Genomic DNA, 18,626 nt, shown 5'->3' on the forward strand with positions numbered 1-18,626 from the left:
TCCGGTGTGCCTCTGCTCCCTGCAATTGTTAGATATCTTCCTCTGCAAACATGACGAGCATAGCATGAGTTAATTGACTAGGTACTATCATGGAAAGACAACAGGTTCCAACGTTATATCCTAATACGGTTTGTATCCACTATTGATGCATGCTTATAACATCTACGTTCAGATAAAATATTTCATAAGGTCGTGTTTAGGAACTAATGCTTGACACACAACATCTCGACTACAATCTCCACGAGGGCCCCCGTGTGGGGGGGGGCGCGGAAATCAGGACCGCTGGTGAGCTCGGCAATGACTGGAGCTAATGTTCAAAAGTGTCCCAGGGCAGCTCTTCCCCCCCAGTCCAGGCTGGCTCACTGTGTGAGTGACAGCAGCCGGAGAGACTGACACAGTCTGGGTAAAGGTGACCGGACCCCTCATTGCTCAGTCGTGCCCCATCTATCAACGTAACCCAAAAGGAGACGGTGCCAAAACTTGACTTAAAAAGGGCGCAGGTTCCGAGCCCTGTCCAGATCTTAGCAGGTAATATATGCAAGAATAGCCAGCTTAATTTCAATCCGGGAGATTTACATATTATGTGGATTATTACAATTTAAAATCTATTTAATACTTACTCCTGCCGAAGCAACCAGGCTGCTCCAGCACTTGTGGCATTGGTCTGACCTCCTCCGCCTCGTGGGACGCAGGCCCAGGGTGGCGGTTTACCACACCCACCTCAGGTTAGTTGGCCCCACCGGCTATGGACCTCACTGACGAGGGCCTCATCGGCCTCATCCGAAAACGGCTTTGCCCTCCACCTCCTGCCCACTCTCTGCAGACTCATGCTGGGACATCTTTTATGCTTTTTCTCTCTCTATCTCTCTATCTCTCAACTGCTTTCTCTTTTTTCCTCGCCCTCCTTTTGCCTTCTGCGCATGCCCAGATGAACCCTGACCTCCTGAATCGCGGGAAACCTTCTTTGCAAAAAAAAAACGCATGCGCAGAAAGGCTTGAGGCTTGGGACGCCTTGTCTTCCATATCGCTGAGGCCCATTTCACATCGCTGAGCTATTGCCCCTCCCAAAAAGCCGAAATTAGTGATCAGAAAAATGGATGATGTTCCAGCGATCTTGAAAGCTGGAACATCGCCCATTTGTTGGGCGATAGCCAGCTAAGTGGACAGTCTAGCCCATAGTAAATGGGTACTGTGATTCATGTTGAACATACAAACATGTTGAACATACAGATGTGACTAGAAAACATGTTATGTAGAAATTCAAACATGTAATGTCACCTTCAAAATCACAGCACTCCCGCGTCTACCACGGCCCTCTGTCAGCAGCCCTGAAGGTTACATATAAACTCATCAACAATGGCGGAAAGGTAAAGAGCATCCAGCTCAACCAGTCCGCCCCACACAAACTGCAACACCCCTTATACCGCAACATTCTACACTCCACCCCAATCGGATCCTTGCGACCTCCTGGGAGAGGCAAAAACCAGATTAAAAATCCAGGCCAATTGGGGGGGGAAAATAAAATCTGAGATAATTCCTCTCTAACCCATCCAGGCGATCAAAACTAGTCGAGGAGAGCACCTTGGCCATATTCGATTCCCTGCAGTACTTACCATCGTTTCTGCACCAGCCAACAAGAGGTTATCCAGTCTAATCCCAATTACCAGCTCTAGGTCCGTAACCCTGCAGGTTATGGCACTTCAAGTGCCCATCCAGGTACCTTTTTAAATGTGGTGAGGGTTTCTGCAACCACCACCCTTCCAGGCAGTGAGTTCCAGACCCCCACAACCCTCTGCGTGAAGAAGCCCCCCTCAAATCCCCTCTACACCTTCCACCAACCACCTTAAAACTATGGCCCCTTGTAATTGACCCCTCCACCAATGGAAATAGGCCCTTGCTATCCACTATATCCAGGCCCCTCAAAAATTTTATACACCTCAATTAGGTCTCCTCTCAATGACTTTCCTTTTCATTATCAACCACACAGCTAATTTTAGTTTCATCTGCAAACTGCTTAATCATACTCCCTATATTCAAATCTAAATCATTGATATATACCACAAAAAGCAAGGGACCCAGTACTGAGCCCTGCAGAACCCCACTGGAAACATCCTTCCAGTCATAAAAACATCCAGCAACTATTACCCTTTGCTTCCTACCTCTAAGCCACTTTGCCCTGGATCCCATAGGCTTTTACCTTCATGACCAGTCTACCATGTGGGATCTTATCAAAAGCTTTGCTAAAGTCCATATACACTACATCGTACGCACTACCCTCATCGACCCTGTTGGTTACCTCCTCAAAAAATTCAAGCAGGTCAGTCAAACGCAATCTTCCCTTAATAAATCCAGGCTGGAATTAACTTGATCCCACAATCTTCTGATTCAGAGAGTGCTATTAACTGAGTCAAGTTGATGTAATATAGAAGTAATAGAGCATGCTAATGGGCCGGATCTTGTTGGAGTGGGGCATCTCATGGCATATGGCGTTAGGCTATTTTCTGCATCTTTTCAGTTGACATTTTTTTTGCATCGTAACTTGCTGCTCGTGTGAGCTGACAAAAAGAAATCTGGGACCAACAGTTATCTCAACCAATGAGATTTAAGGATTGAGAAAGAAACAAAGGAATGACTGAGAATGAGGATGATTTAGTGTCGGTGCATTAGTCAAATCAGATAGAGAAAGGAGAAAAAAAAAGACAGAAAAATTTGATTAAGAGACAAAAAAATACTGAAAGGAAAAGTAAGTAAAAAATGTAAACATTTTTAAATTTGACATTTTTAAAATCTCTTAATATTTGACTACAAGCAGGAATGAGATTGAAGCATTAACATGTTCCCTTTCTGGGCCAGAGTGTTTGATTGGTATTGCATTAACAAGTATCACATCATTAAAAGGGTGCTTACGTTCTTAATTACCAGACTTAAATTCTGTGGCGAGTTTAATGGGCAAATAAAATAAATAAAGTCTATGGTTTGGAGGGCAGCCAAGGTAACCCCACTTTTTAAAAAAGGAGGGAGAGAGAAAACTGAGTTTTAGACCAGTCAGCCTGATATCGGTAGTGGGTAAAATGATGGAATCAATTATTAAGGATGTCAGAGCAGCGCATTTGGAAAGAGGTGACATGATAGGTCCAAGTCAACATGGATTTGTGAAAGGGAAATCATGCTTGACAAATCTTCTGGAATTTTTTGTGAATGTTTCCAGCAGAGTGGACAAGGGAGAACCAGTTGATGTGGTGTATTTGGACTTCCAGAAGGCTTTCGACAAGGTCCCACACAAGAGATTAATGTGCAAAGTTAAAGCACATTGGATTGGGGGTAGTGTGCTGACGTGGATTGAGAACTGGTTGGCAGACAGGAAGCAAAGAGTAGGAGTAAATGGGGACTTTTCAGAATGGCAGGCAGTGACTGCAAGGTTCTGTGCTGGGGCCCCAGCTGTTTACATTGTACATTAATGATTTAGACGAGGGGATTAAATGTAGTATCTCCAAATTTGTGGATGACATTAAGTTGGGTGGCGGTATGAGCTGCGAGGAGGATGCCATGAGTCTGCAGAGTGACTTGGATAGGTTAGGTGAGTGGGCAAATGCATGGCAGATGAAGTATAATGTGAATAAATGTGAGGTTATCCACTTTGGTGGTAAAAACAGAGAGACAGATTATTATCTGAATGGTGACAGATTAGGAAAAGGGGAGGTGCAATGAGACCTGGGTGTCATGGTACATCAGTCATTGAAGGTTGGCATGCAGGTACAGCAGGCGGTTAAGAAAGCAAATGGCATGTTGGCCTTCATAGCGAGGGGATTTGAGTACAGGGGCAGGGAGGTGTTACTACAGTTGTACAGGGCCTTGGTGAGGCCACACCTGGAGTATTATGTACAGTTTTGGTCTCCTAACTTGAAGGACATTCTTGCTATTGAGGAAGTGCGGTGAAGGTTCACCAGACTGATTCCCGGGATGGCGGGACTGACATATCAAGAAAGACTGGATCAACTGGGCTTGTATTCACTGGAGTTCAGATGAATGGGAGGGGATCTCATAGAAACATTTAAAATTCTGACGGGTTTAGACAGGTTAGATGCAGGAAGAATGTTCCCAATGTTGGGGAGTCCCAGAATCAGGGGTCACAGTCAAAGAATAAGGGGTAAGCCATTTAGGACCGAGATGAAGAGAAACTTCTTCACCCAGAGAGTGATGAACCTGTGGAATTCTCTACCACAGAAAGTTGTTGAGGCCAATTCACTAAATATATTCAAAAAGGAGTTAGATGTAGTCCTTACTACTAGGGGGATGAAGGGGTATGGCGAGAAAGCAGGAATGGGATACTGAAGTTGCATGTTCAGCCATGAACTCATTGAATGGCGGTGCAGGCTCGAAGGGCCGAATGGCCTACTCCTGCACCTATTTTCTCTGTTTCTAAGTTCTTAAAAATAACTGAAGCAAATGGTGAAGTGGTGTAAATAAACCAGCAAGTTCTGGAGATTTGCAACTGCAGCGTATGTCTTAATCCCCTAAAATTGCTGGCTTAATAACGGCATATATCATTAGCATGCCATTATTTTCCCAGCACGATCCGGCCCAAATAATAAAGAATTTCTTGAGGGAGTAAATAAGCTCGTGGATGAGACTACTCGAGTAGCTTTAATTTATTGGGAACTTAAAGTGTTTGACAAAGTTCCACATATGAGGATAGTAAGGACGCTTAAGGTTCAAGGAATAGCTGACAAATCATATAGATAGATTACACTTTGACCCGCAACAGAATACAAAGGATACTCTTAAATTGAAAATGTGCTCTTTGGAAAATGTAGAACCACGGTGATCTGTTCTGTGACACCCGCTATTTACAATATTGTGAATAATTTGCAACAGAGTGTCTGTAGCAGAATTAAATTTGCCAATGACAAAAAGCTCTGTGAGCAGGTAACAGCAGAAAAAAAGATTGATTTCCTCCAGAGAGACTGGAACCAATTGTGAAGGTGAGGTGAAATATGTCAGATGGATGTCAATATCAATTTTCATAAATGCATATAGAAGCAGGTAACAGTAAACGTGTAACATGAAACAATGGGACTCGCCCAAACTGGTTTTCAAACAAAACAATATAACAAACGTAACTAAAATCATAACATGAAAATGTTATATTTTAATATATGCTATTAGGAATAGTGGGACTGGGCTAAATGCAGCGCCACTGACATGCAACATGTGGCTACCCAAAATGATACCATCATTAAAATGTCAAGGAGGATGAATCGACGCAAACTAGTCCTAAACAAAAATAAACTAACAAAAAACAAAACTGTTTTGCGGTAGGCTGGTCTAGAGCCAGGCAAGCTCAACCTCGCAGGGATGGAATTAAATGCTGGTCCTTAATAGGTGACACCAGTAGAGATGGGTTGGCCCGTCCAAACTGATTTTCAGATGAAAATAACTAAAATAAATTACATTGAAATGGTATGGTCAGGGGAGATTAAAACAAAAATTCAGAGCAGTGCCCACACACGGCATCTGGTAAAATGGTGGAAGCCATGGGCTAAATTCTTGTCTTCACCGCAGTAATATGGTGGAGCAGCTCACCCACATGTTGTAGAGCCCGCCTAATGTTCTCTCCATTTAAAATCAGTATTCTGTCAGATTACTGCCCAGGCAGTGAAGATGAAAATTTACACCTATATGTTGGTGTTCAATATTCATGGGATAACATGAAAACATCAAATTCTGAGTAGATTGTAATGAAAAATAATTTGGGAGTGATCATTCAGTATGCACTGAAAGCAGGATAATACAGATATTAATTAGGCAAATCAGGGACTGAAGGACATTGGATTACAAGTCAGAAGAAGTTGTACTGACATTATACAGATCAGTGGTGAGGGCGAATGGAGTATGGTATGCATTTTTAGTCATCCTATCTCAAATATATAGATGCTTAAGAAACGGTCCAGAGACTAGGATAATTCCAAGTCTTAGGGGACTAAGTTGGAAACAAAGGTTTGCGATTAAACATATTTCTGGAGGGACAACATGAAACAAGTATTCAAAATAACAAAATATACAAATGAAGTGGAAATCATAAATCTATTTATCTTGGACAGCTGTCTGTATGTCTCTCAATCTTATTGGTGTAAGCAAATAGTATCTCCACTTCACTGGTGTAACTAGCATTGACCTTTTTCTGCCAAGAAAGCAAGGGTGAGATAATTAGTTGACTTCAAAATTAAGCATTTGTGTAATTGAAATAACATGAAGTGAAAAAAAACACTTCTAGCCCTGACTTTGAGGGCCTCCGTCCAGCAGAAGTCGGTGGTAGTGTCACAGCAATTCTGGCAAAGCACTTGCTGTACCATTCCCGCTCCTGATCTGCCCGCAAGCATTTTCATTGGGTCTTCACATGGGCAGCCTAGAAGCTTGCATGGTCCAGGTGGGAACCTTCTTGTAAAGTGCTAATCAAGGGCCAAGAGTACATAGGACTCCAGTGCAATTTTGAGGTATCAATGAGAATAGTGTGCATTGTTTATGAGCAGTCTAACCAACTGTCTTTAAAAGGATAGCTGCAAGTCATTCAAAAAAAGACAAGGACAAGCTTTGTTACAGATTTATGTGGGCCCAGGAGGAGCTTCACAAAAATTTTCTCCCACAGTTCGCTAGTAGTAAATAAATGAGGGCCCAATTCTCAAAATGGCTCGGGCCTCTTGGCAGAGACTTTAGATGGGTAAAATGAGCACTCCCATTGCAACTGACCAAAATCCACCCAACATTACAATCCACTTTTGACGAAAGGTCATTGACCTGAAACGTTAACTCTCTTTCTCTCTCCACAGATCTGCTGAGTATTTCCAGCATTTTCTGTTTTTATTATCTCATTGCTGTTTGTGGAATCTTGCTGTGCATGAATGGCTGCTGCATTTCCCAAAATTGCAACAATGACTACAGCTCAAACATATTTAATTGGCCATCAAGCACTTCCAGACATTCCAAAAGTCTTTTCTTTCTGTGCGAGGAGGGAAGGAGTTTAATGGAACACCTCTTTCCAATGTGAGAATAACAATAAATTAAATTTTTTGGATGCAATCCATTACCTCAAAATACCAAAAGTGCTGAGTGGATGATCCATCTCGGCCTCCTCCTCAGGTCCTCACCTTCAGAGAAGTCAGTTTCAGCCAATTCGATTCACTCCAAGTGATATCAAGAATCGGCTGACCGTACTGGATACAGCAAAGACGATGAGCCCCAACAATATCCCAGCTGTAGTGCTGAAGACTTGTGCTCCAGAACTAGCCGTGCCTCTCGCCAAGCTGTTCCAGTACAGCTACCACTCTGGCATCTACCTGACAAAGTCTAAAATTGCCCAGGTATGTACTGTCCACAGAAAGCAGAACAAGTCCATTCTAGCCCATTACCGCCCCATCAGTCTACTCTTAGTCATCAGCAAAGTGATGGAAGGTCTGCTGACTGTGATATGAAGCGGTAATTACTCACCACTAACCTGCTCACCGATGTTCAGTTTGGATTGCGCCGGGACCACTTGGCTCCAAACCTCATTACAGTCTTGGTCCAAACATGGACAAAAGAGCTGAATTCCAGAGGTGAGGTGAGAGTGACTGCCCTCAACATCAAGGCAGCATTTGACCGTGTGGCCTAAAGAAGCCCTAGTAAAATTAAAGCCAATTTGGGAATCGGGGAGAAAAATCTCCACTGGCTTCAGTCATACCTAGCACAAAAGAAAGTTGATTGTGGTTGTTGGAGGCCAATCATCTCAGTCCTAGGACATCGCTGTAGGAGTTCCTTAGGGCAGTGTCCTGGACCCAACCATCTTCAGCTGTTTCATCAATGACCATCCCTTCATCATAAGGTCAAAAGTGGGGATGTTCACTGATGACTGCACAGTATTCAATTCCATTCACAACTCCTCAGATAATGAAGCAATTCATGCTTGCATGCAGCAAAACCTGGACGACATTCAGGCTTTTGCTGATAAGTAGCAAGTTTAGTCAGCTCCCCTTGACATTACCATCATAGAATCCCTCTTCTGTCAACATTCTTGGGAGGGTCGCCATTGACCAGACATTTAACTGGACCAGCCACATAAATACTGTGGCTACAAGAGCAAGTCAGAGGCTAGGTATTCTGCGGCAAGTGACTCACTTCTTGATTCCCCAAAGCCTATCCGCCATCTACAAGGCACAAGTCAGGCATATGATGGCATGCGTGGATGAGTGCAGCTCCAACGACACTCAAGAAGCTCAACATCATCCAAGACAAAGCAGCCAGCTTGATTGGCACTCCATTCACTACCTTAAACATTCACTCCCTCCACCACAGGTGCACCGTGTCTGCAGTGTGTACCATCTACAAGATGCACAACAACAACCTGCCAAGGCTTCTTCGATAGCACCTCCCAAACCTGCAATCTCTACTACCTAGAAGGACAAGGACAGCATGGGATCACCACCACCTACAAGTTGCCCTCCAAGTCACACACCATCCTGACTTGGAAAGATATCGCCGTTCTTTCATCGCCGCTGGATCAAAATCCTGGAACTCCCTACCCAACAGCATTGAGGGAGTACCTTCACCACACAAACTGCAGTGGTTCAAGAAGGCAGCTCACTACCAACTTCTCAAGGGAAATTAGGGATGGGCAGTAAATGCTGGCCTTGCCAGCGACACCCACATCCCGTAATGAATAAAATGTGGGTATTATTTATCTGAGCCATTTTGTCCATTCTCGCTTGTTTAGTAGAGCTTTCATTCATAGCATGTGATCAGCCGACAGTGACCAGGGTACAGTGATGACGTCTGCTGTTTTGTCGCATGGAGGTCATGGTCACAGGTTTCCTTCACATTAGGTCATGAGAGATGGATGTCTAATCAAATGAATCTGAAATGAAAATATCTCGTAACATTGTATTAATTTCCTGTGTCAGTCTCGTTGGTGAATCCATTTTTGGAATGTCATGACTGTGCAGACGATATGAACACTAATATTTGAGAGAGGCAAGCTGAAAGAAGCATCTAGGAATTAACCAATTTACGTTCAAGTGAACAGGCTGAAATATTCCATAAAATAGAAAAAAATAGAGATAATAAACCTAAAACTTGAAACAAAACCTTGCCAACTGATAAAGTAAATTCTGAGCTATTTTGTTTTGAGGTGTTCATAAACTGGGCACAAATCCACCAAGAAACAAGATAGTGTAGTTAAAGCATAACAAGTATACATAAGGGAAATCCATAATTAGGATAAACCTAGGAATATACAACAGGGGAAGAAGATAGCAAAATGATATTGAATAATTACTTTGCCTCAGTAATTACCAGGGAGTCAAACAAGCTGGGTATGACCTTAGGAAAAGGATCGAAAAGATATTTAAGATAGAAAGGGGGGGGGGGGAAAGATAATTAATAAACTAACCAAACTTAGGGAGAATTAAACATTTGATCTGGATGGATTGCATCCATGCATATTAAAAACAGCTAGGAAAGAGATAGCAGAGACACTATTACATATATATAAAAAATCATTTGAATAATGCTTGAGTATTGGTGGACAGCCAATGTTGTTCCGATATTTAAAAAGGAATGAAAGAAAGACTTGCATTTATGTAGCGCCTTTCATGACCACCGCATGTCTCAAAGCACTTTATAGCCAATGAAGTACTCTTGGAGTGTAGTCACTGTTGTAATGTGGGAATTGCAGTAGCCAAGCTCCCATGTGATAATGACCAGATAATCTGTTTTTGTTATGTTGATTGAGGGATAAATATTGGCCAGGACATCCGAAATAACTCCCCTGCTCCTCTTCGAAATAATGTCATGGGATCTTTTACATCCACCTGAAAGAGTAGACGGGGCCTCTGTTTAATGTCTCATCTGAAAGCCGACACCTCCAACAGTGCAGCACTCCCTCAGTATTGCACTGGAGTGTCAGCCTAGATTTGATTTTGTGCTCCAGTCAAGAGTGGCACTTGAACCCACAACCTTCTAACCTGTGCTACCCACTGAGCCACAGCTGATACTGGGAGGTAGAACAAGTCCAGGAAACTATGGACCAGTTAGCTCAACGCCAGTGGCAGGACAGAAAATGGAGTTTTTCCTCAAAGATAAAATTAAAAAAATCTAGAAACTGAAAATATCGTAAAGAATAGTCAGCATGGATTTCAAAAGGGAAGATCATGCTTGACCAACCTTATTGAATTGTTTGGAGAATTAACATAAAGAGTAGACAAGGATAATGCAATTGATGTAATAAATTTGAATTTTTAAAAGGTCTACGATAAGATACCGCATGTGGAGTTCGGGTTCAAGTAACAGAATGGATAGCAAACTGGCTACAAAACAGAAAACAGAGAGTAAGGGTTAAAGATAGCTACTCAGACTGGCAAACGGTGGAAGTGGTGTTCCACAATATTCGGTGCTGGGACTACTGCTGTTCACCATTTACGTAAACGATTCAGACTCGGTAATCAGAAGTACAATTTCAAAATTTGTGAACAACAAATTGGGAAGTATAGGCAATACAGAGGAGGATTGTGACAAATTACAATAAGACATAAATAAACTTTCAGAATGGGTGTGTAATTGGCAAATTAATTTCAATAGAGACAAGTATGAGGTGGTGCATTTTGTTAGGAAAAATAAGGAGGCCACATACTGCTTGGATAATAAGTCTAAATGGGATAAAGAAGCAAAGGGATGTAAGGTACAGATACAAAAATCATTAAAAGTTGTGACACTGGTTATTAAGGCCATTTAAAAAAAAATAGCAAACCAAGCACTGGAGTTAATTTCTAGATGGATAGAATTGAAAAGCAGAGAAGTTATGTTAAACTTGTACAGAACCTTGGTTAGACCACACTTGGAGTACTGTGCACAGTCCTGTTCTCCATATTCTAAAAGAGATTTAGAGGCACTGGAAAGGTGCAGAAATATTTACAAGAATGATAGGTAGAACCTCTCAGTTCTGGTATCGGGAAAGACTGAAGAGGCTGGGTTCTTTTCTCTAGAAAAGAGAGGGCTGAGGGTGTGACCTGATAGAGGTCTTTAAGGTTATGACAAGGTTTGATGGAGTGGGTGTAGTGAAAATGTTTCCATTTGTGGAGAGTCCAAAACTAGGGGCCATGAATGTAAGATAGTCACGAATACATCCAAAAGCGAATTCAGGAGGAACTTCTTTACCTGGAGAGTGTTTAAAATGTGGAACTTGCTATCACAAGATGCAGTTGAGGTAAATAGCATAGACACATTTAAGGGATACTAGATAAACCTATGAGGGAGAATGGAATAAAAGATTATTTTGATAGGGTTAGATGAAGAGGCGTGGGAGGAGGCTCGAGTAGAGCATCAACACTGCCATGGACCAGTTGGATCGAATGACCTGTTCCTGTGCTATACATTGGATGTAATTCCAAGATGACACAAAGTGTGTAACAGAAATGTGACAGCAGGATGTCAGGTGGCACAGACAGGACATCGTGCAAATGCAAGATTTTTGGTACATTATAGATAGATGCATTGATATGGTAACGACCTCTATATTAAACCCCACCCCCCCCCCCAAAGACAGGCAGGAGATGGGGAGGGGGGGTGGTGTTAAATGCTTAAAAATGTGACCCCCAACTCAACTAGTATGCGCCTGCCGCCAGGAGAGGCGGGACACTTCATTAACATATTTAAATCAGGCGCCCACAGTGCAATTGGCAGTATAATTTAAATTTAATTGCTGCCGCATGGATTTACCAAGGCTCTGCAGCGAAATGGATGCGGAAGCTGCTGGCTCCAGAATAAAAGTGCTTTTTATGGCACTCCTGTGGGCCTGGAAGATTTGAGCCTCTCCTCTGACCATTGTGACCTCCTCCTAGCCCCACCTCAATCAGCAAACCGCTTCCCCAAACAGATCTACAGCCTGCCTCACGATCACTGACTCCCTCCTCCCCTCCACCCCCGCCCAAGCCCCGATCTGCAACCTGCTCCGCTAAAGGCATTACTCTCTCCCTGGCCATTCCCCCTGGTATGATCCTCATTTCTGCTCCCTTAAGTCCAAGGGACGCAGACTTGAATATATATGGTGGACAACTGGTTTAGTCATTCACTGCCAGATCTGGCTGGGCCACATGAAGCACTATCGGGTCCTGCTCTTGCCTGCCAAAATTGCTTCGTGTCCAGGATCATTCTAGGATGCAAAGACAACCTCCAGCTTCTTTTCTCGACTGCAAACTGTCTTCTTAAACCCCTCTCCCCTGTCTCCACCCTCACCTTCAAACAACAAGTGCAAGGAGCTGATGGACTTCTTTGTCTCTAAGATTGAAACCATCCATTCAGCTGCCTCTGCCACTTCCCTCCCTTCCCCTAGCCCACTGGGCCAAACTTCCTCTAAGGTTCTCCCCTTCCCTAGCTCTGAACTCGAACCTCCCTCCAGTTTCTCTCTGATCTCCCCTTATTCCCTCTCCGAACTCCTCTTGTTCATGAGACCTACTTCCTACCCCCTCGACCCTATTCCCACTAAACTGCTGACCACCCAACTTCCCTTCCCGGCTCCATGTTAACTGATATTGCTTACGGTTCCCGCTCTTCAGGTACTGTCACCTTTTCCTTCAAATCTGCCTGTCATCACCCCTCTCAAAAAAAAAACAGCCCTTGACCCCCTCCATCCTTTCAAACTATCGCACCTATCTCCAACCTCCCTTTCCTCTCCAAAATCCTTGAATGTGCCGTCTCCTCCCAAATCCATGCCCATCTTTCCCGGAACTCCACATTTGAATCTCTCCAAACAGTTCTCCGCCCCTGCCTGAGAACGAAACAGCTATTATCAAAGTCACAAATAACATCCGACATAACTGTGATAAAGGTAAATTATCCCCCCTTGTCCTTCTCCACCTGTCTGCAGCCTTTGACACAATTGTCCATACCATCGTCCTCCAACGCCTCTCCACCACCTTCCCGCTGCCTGCACTCGCCTGGTTCCATTCTAATCTGTCTAATCGTAGCCAAAGAATCACCTGCAATGGCTTCTCTTCTGACTCCTGCACCATTACTTCTGGTGTCCCTCAAGGATCTATCCCTGGCCCCCTCCTATTTCTCATCTACATGTTGCCCCTCAGCCTCATCATCCGAAAACATTAACGTCAGTTTCACATGTATGCTGGTGACACCCAGTTCTACCTCACCACCGCTTCTCTCGAGATCTCCACTGTCTCTAGATTGTCCGACTGCTTGTCCGGCATCCAGTACTGGATGAGCAGAAATTTCATCCAACTAAATATTGGGAAGACCAATGCCATTGTCTTCGGTCCCCGCAACAAACTCCGTTCCCTAACCACCGATTTCATCCCTCTCCCTGCCAACTGTCTGAGGCTGAACCAGACTGTTCGAAACCTTGATCCCGAAATGAGCTTCCACATATCCATGTCATAACTAAGACCACCTATTTCCACCTCTGACACATCACGTGGCTCTGCCTCTGCCTCAGCTCATCTGCTGCTGAAACCCTTATTCATCTTTCTCTTACCCCATCAGGGCTGGGAACTCAACATCCAGGGGTATTCAACATTCAGGAAGGATAGAATAAAAGGAAAAGGAGGTGGGGAAGCATTTCTGGTTAAAGAGGAGATTAATGCAATAGTTAGGAAAGACATTAGCTTGGATGATGTGGAATCTATATGGGTAGAGCTGCAGAACACCAAAGGGCAAAAAACGTTAGTGGGAGTTGTGTACAGACCTCCAAACAGTAGTAGTGATGTTGGGGAGGGCATCAAACAGGAAATTAGGGGTGCATGCAATAAAGGTACAGCAGTTATAATGGGTGACTTTAATATGCACATAGATTGGGCTAGCCAAACTGGAAGCAATACGGTGGAGGAGGATTTCCTGGAGTGCATAAGGGATGGTTTTCTAGACCAATATGTCGAGGAACCAACTAGGGGGGAGGCCATCTTAGACTGGGTGTTGTGTAATGAGAGAGGATTAATTAGCAATCTCATTGTGCGAGGCCCCTTGGGGAAGAGTGACCATAATATGGTGGAATTCTGCATTAGGATGGAGAATGAAACAGTTAATTCAGAGACCATGGTCCAGAACTTAAAGAAGGGTAACTTTGAAGGTATGAGGCGTGAATTGGCTAGGATAGATTGGCGAATGATACTTAAGGGGTTGACTGTGGATGGGCAATGGCAGACATTTAGAGACCGCATGGATGAATTACAACAATTGTACATTCCTGTCTGGCGTAAAAATAAAAAAGGGAAGGTAGCTCAACCGTGGCTATCAAGGGAAATCAGGGATAGTATTAAAGCCAAGGAAGTGGCATACAAATTGGCCAGAAATAGCAGCGAACCTGGGGACTGGGAGAAATTTAGAACTCAGCAGAGGAGGACAAAGGGTTTGATTAGGGCAGGGAAAATGGAGTACGAGAAGAAGCTTGCAGGGAACATTAAGGCGGATTGCAAAAGTTTCTATAGGTATGTAAAGAGAAAAAGGTTAGTAAAGACAAACTTAGATCCCCTGCAGTCAGAATCAGGGGAAGTCATAACGGGGAACAAAGAAATGGCAGACCAATTGAACAAGTACTTTGGTTCAGTATTCACTAAGGAGGACACAAACAACCTTCCGGATATAAAAGGGGTCAGAGGGTCTAGTAAGGAGGAGGAACTGAGGGAAATCTTTATTAGTCGGGAAATTGTGTTGGGGAAATTGATGGGATTGAAGGCCGATAAATCCCCAGGGCCTGATGGACTGCATCCCAGAGTACTTAAGGAGGTGGCCTTGGAAATAGCGGATGCATTGACAGTCATTTTCCAACATTCCATTGACTCTGGATCAGTTCCTATCGAGTGGAGGGTAGCCAATGTAACCCCACTTTTTAAAAAAGGAGGGAGAGAGAAAGCAGGGAATTATAGACCGGTCAGCCTGACCTCAGTAGTGGGTAAAATGATGGAATCAATTATTAAGGATGTCATAGCAGTGCATTTGGAAAATGGTGACATGATAGGTCCAAGTCAGCATGGATTTGTGAAAGCGAAATCATGCTTGACAAATCTTCTGGAATTTTTTGAGGATGTTTCCAGTAAAGTGGACAAAGGAGAACCAGTTGATGTGATGTATTTGGACTTTCAGAAGGCTTTTGACAAGGTCCCACACAAGAGATTAATGTGCAAAGTTAAAGCACATGGGATTGGGGGTAGTGTGCTGACGTGGATTGAGAACTAGTTGGCAGACAGGAAGCAGAGTAGGTGTCAATAGGTACTTTTCAGAATGGCAGGCAGTGACTAGTGGGGTACCGCAAGGTTCTGTGCTGGGACCCCAGCTGTTTATACTTTACATTAATGATTTAGACGAAGGGATTAAATGTAGTATCTCCAACTTTGCGGATGACACTAAGTTGGGTGGCAGTGTGAGCTGCGAGGAGGATGCTATGAGGCTGAAGAGTGACTTGGATAGGTTAGGTGAGTGGGCAAATGCATGGCAGATGAAGTATAATGTGGATAAATGTGAGGTTATCCACTTTGGTGGTAAAAACAGAGAGACAGACTATTATCTGAATGGTGACAGATTAGGAAAAGGGAAGGTGCAACGAGACCTGGGTGTCATGGTACATCAGTCATTGAAGGTTGGCATGCAGGTACAGCAGGCGGTTAAGAAAGCAAATGGCATGTTGGTCTTCATAGCGAGGGGATTTGAGTACAGGGGCAGGGAGGTGTTTCTACAGTTGTACAGGGCCTTGATGAGGCCACACCTGGAGTATTGTGTACAGTTTTGGTCTCCTAACTTGAGGAAGGACATTCTTGCTATTGAGGGAGTGCAGCGAAGATTCACCAGACTGATCCCCGGGATGGTGGGACTGACCTATCAAGAAAGACTGGATCAACTGGGCTTGTATTCACTGGAGTTCAGAAGAGTGAGAGGGGACCTCATAGAAACGTTTAAAATTCTGACGGGTTTGGACAGGTTGGATGCAGGAAGAATGTTCCCAATGTTGGGGAAGTCCAGAACCAGGGGTCACAGTCTAAGGATAAGGGGTAAGCTATTTAGGACCGAGATGAGGAGAAACCTCTTCACCCAGAGAGTGGTGAACCTGTGGAATTCTCTACCACAGGAAGTAGTTGAGGCCAATTCACTAAATATATTCAAAAGGGAGTTAGATGAAGTCCTTACTACTCGGGGGATCAAGGGGTATGACGAGAAAGCAGGAAGGGGGTACTAAAGTTTCATGTTCAGCCATGAACTCATTGAATGGCAGTGCAGGCTAGAAGGGCTGAATGGCCTGCTCCTGCACCTATTTTCTATGTTTCTATGTTTCTAAACCTGACTATTCCAACGAACTCCTGGCTGACCTCCAACATTCTATCTTGCGTAAACTTGAGGTCATCCAAAACTTGGCTGCCCATGTTCCAATTCGCTCAAAGTCCCGTTCACCCATTACCCCTGTGCTCATTGACCTACATTGGCTCCCAGTTAAGCAACGCCTCAATTTTTATATTTTCATCCTTGTTTTCAAATCCTTCCATGGCCTCGCCTCTCCCTATCTCTGCAATCTCCTCCAGCCCTACAACTCTCCGAGATATCTGCGCTCCTCCAATTCTGGTCTCTTGAACATCCCTCATTTTAATCGCTCAACCGTTGGTGGCCGTGCCTTCAGCTGCCAAGATCTAAGCTCTGGAATTCCCACCCTAAACCTCTCTGCCTCTCTTTCCTTCTTTAAGACGATCCTTAAAACCTATCTCTTTGACAGAGCTTTTGGTCATCTCCTTATGTGGCTCGGTGTCAAATTTTGTTTTATAGCGCTCCTATGAAGCGCCTCGAGATGTTTTACTATATTAAAGGCACTATATAAATACAAGTTGTTGGTCAGGAATTTTACTACCAGCACAAAGCACGGTAAAAGCAGGCATGCCTGCCCTGTGCCCCTTCATGAAGGGACAGAGCTACGAACAGACTATTTAATTTATGAGCTAAATTGCTTGAGGTTGTGCCTATGTTTTTTGGACCCATTTGGTGAAAGTATGTGTCCATAATGAGTAAGGAGCAGGTGCTACTGAACACTTACAAATGGCTTTACAGTTTAATGCAATTCATTTAAAATCTTTGCTTCAGGGATTAATTTTAGAATGATCCAAAACTCAGTCAGTAACTGGACAAATTGGGAGGGCGCCTAATAACGAGAGAAAATATAAGATAAGAAAACTGTTAACTATTGATTATCAAAATGAAGAGCAATAAATGAGATTGATTATGAGCTTAGAAATGTTGTGGTAGACTAGATTCATTGTTGTTTTCACGTTTGAATACTTTCCTTTGAAAAGAAATGCTAAACAATTCTGTTCATTACAGGTCACTGATGTTCCCTTTTTTAATTAGAGGAGGAAAGGCAACGCCCTTCATTCCTTTTGCATGTGCTTTCATATTTTGCATATATAATGGATATCTGCAGGCCAGATACCTAAGCAAGTATGCTGTCTACCCCTCAGACTGGATAACTGATCCACGCTTCCTCACAGGTAATCTTAATATGATGCAAAAGTTTATTTTTGGGAGGTGGGGGGGGGGGTAAATTATACTGTGGGCAATTATATCGGCTGAAGGGCCACTTCTCAAGTTTTGGTGAGCTGTTGACGACAAACACCAAGGTTCCCCCTGAAGTGTGCGGCCACCAGCTCCTGCCGCTAGAAGAGATACTGTGCCTGTGCAGCCGTGCAACACATTTAAAGGGACCGCACATTATAAACACGAGAATGCCTGCATGATGACAGCGGCAGCTGCCACTGAGCCCAGGCGCCCGCTCGCTGAGAAGGGAGAGGGGCGGCGGTGGTCGCTGGTCGCTGAGCACAGATCCCCCGGCTTGAACTTTCCATCATCACTCGCCAGATCCTCTGTATATTTCGTTCCCACCACCCCCACACTTGTCCTTAGGCCAGGCTGCTCTCCCTCCCCCAGGCTAATTGGGGTAGGAACATAGGAACATAGGAATTAGGAACAGGAGTAGGCCATCTCGCCCCTCGAGCCTGCTCCGCCATTCAACAAGATCATGGCTGATCTGGTCGTGGACTCAGCTCCACTTACCCGCCCTCTCCCCGTAACCCTTAATTCCCTTATTGCTTAAAAATCTATCTATCTTTGACTTGAAAACATTCAATGAGCCAGCCTCAACTGCTTCCTTGGGCAGAGAATTCCACAGATTCACAACCCTCTGGGAGAAGAAACTCTTTCTCAACTCGGTTTTAAATTGGCTCCTCCGTATTTTGAGGCTATGCCCCCTAGTTCTAGTCTCCCCCACCAATGGAAACAACCTCTCTGCCTCTATCTTGTCTATCCCTTTCATGATTTTAAATGTTTCTATAAGATCACCCCTCATCCTTCTGAACTCCAAGGAGTAAAGACCCAGTCTACTCAATCTATCATCATAAGGTAACCCCCTCATTTCTCGAATCAGCCTAGTGAATCGTCTCTGTACCCCTTCCAAAGCTAGTATATCCTTCCTTAAGTAAGGTGACCAAAACTGCACGCAGTACTCCAGGTGCGGCCTTACCAATACCTTATACAGTTGCAGCAACACCTCCATGCTTTTGTACTCCATCCCTTTCGCAATGAAGGCCAATATTCCATTTGCCTTCCTGATTACCTGCTGC

At 44.0% G+C, this 18,626-nt stretch overlaps 1 protein-coding gene across 5 annotated transcripts in view; it reads left to right on the forward strand.

Annotated features, from left to right (window-relative positions):
* srd5a1 (steroid-5-alpha-reductase, alpha polypeptide 1 (3-oxo-5 alpha-steroid delta 4-dehydrogenase alpha 1)) overlaps window positions 1-18,626 on the forward strand; it is a 91,212-nt gene that overhangs the window by 17,100 nt on the left and 55,486 nt on the right. For all 5 annotated transcript variants that reach the window (XM_070880779.1, XM_070880777.1, XM_070880780.1 and 2 more), the window contains exon 2: window positions 17,332-17,498. In XM_070880779.1, the coding sequence (XP_070736880.1) occupies window positions 17,332-17,498 (167 nt within the window). The remainder of the gene's footprint in view (window positions 1-17,331; window positions 17,499-18,626) is intronic.

This window comes from Pristiophorus japonicus, chromosome 5 (genome assembly GCF_044704955.1).
Source record: "Pristiophorus japonicus isolate sPriJap1 chromosome 5, sPriJap1.hap1, whole genome shotgun sequence".
NCBI lineage: Eukaryota > Metazoa > Chordata > Chondrichthyes > Pristiophoridae > Pristiophorus > Pristiophorus japonicus.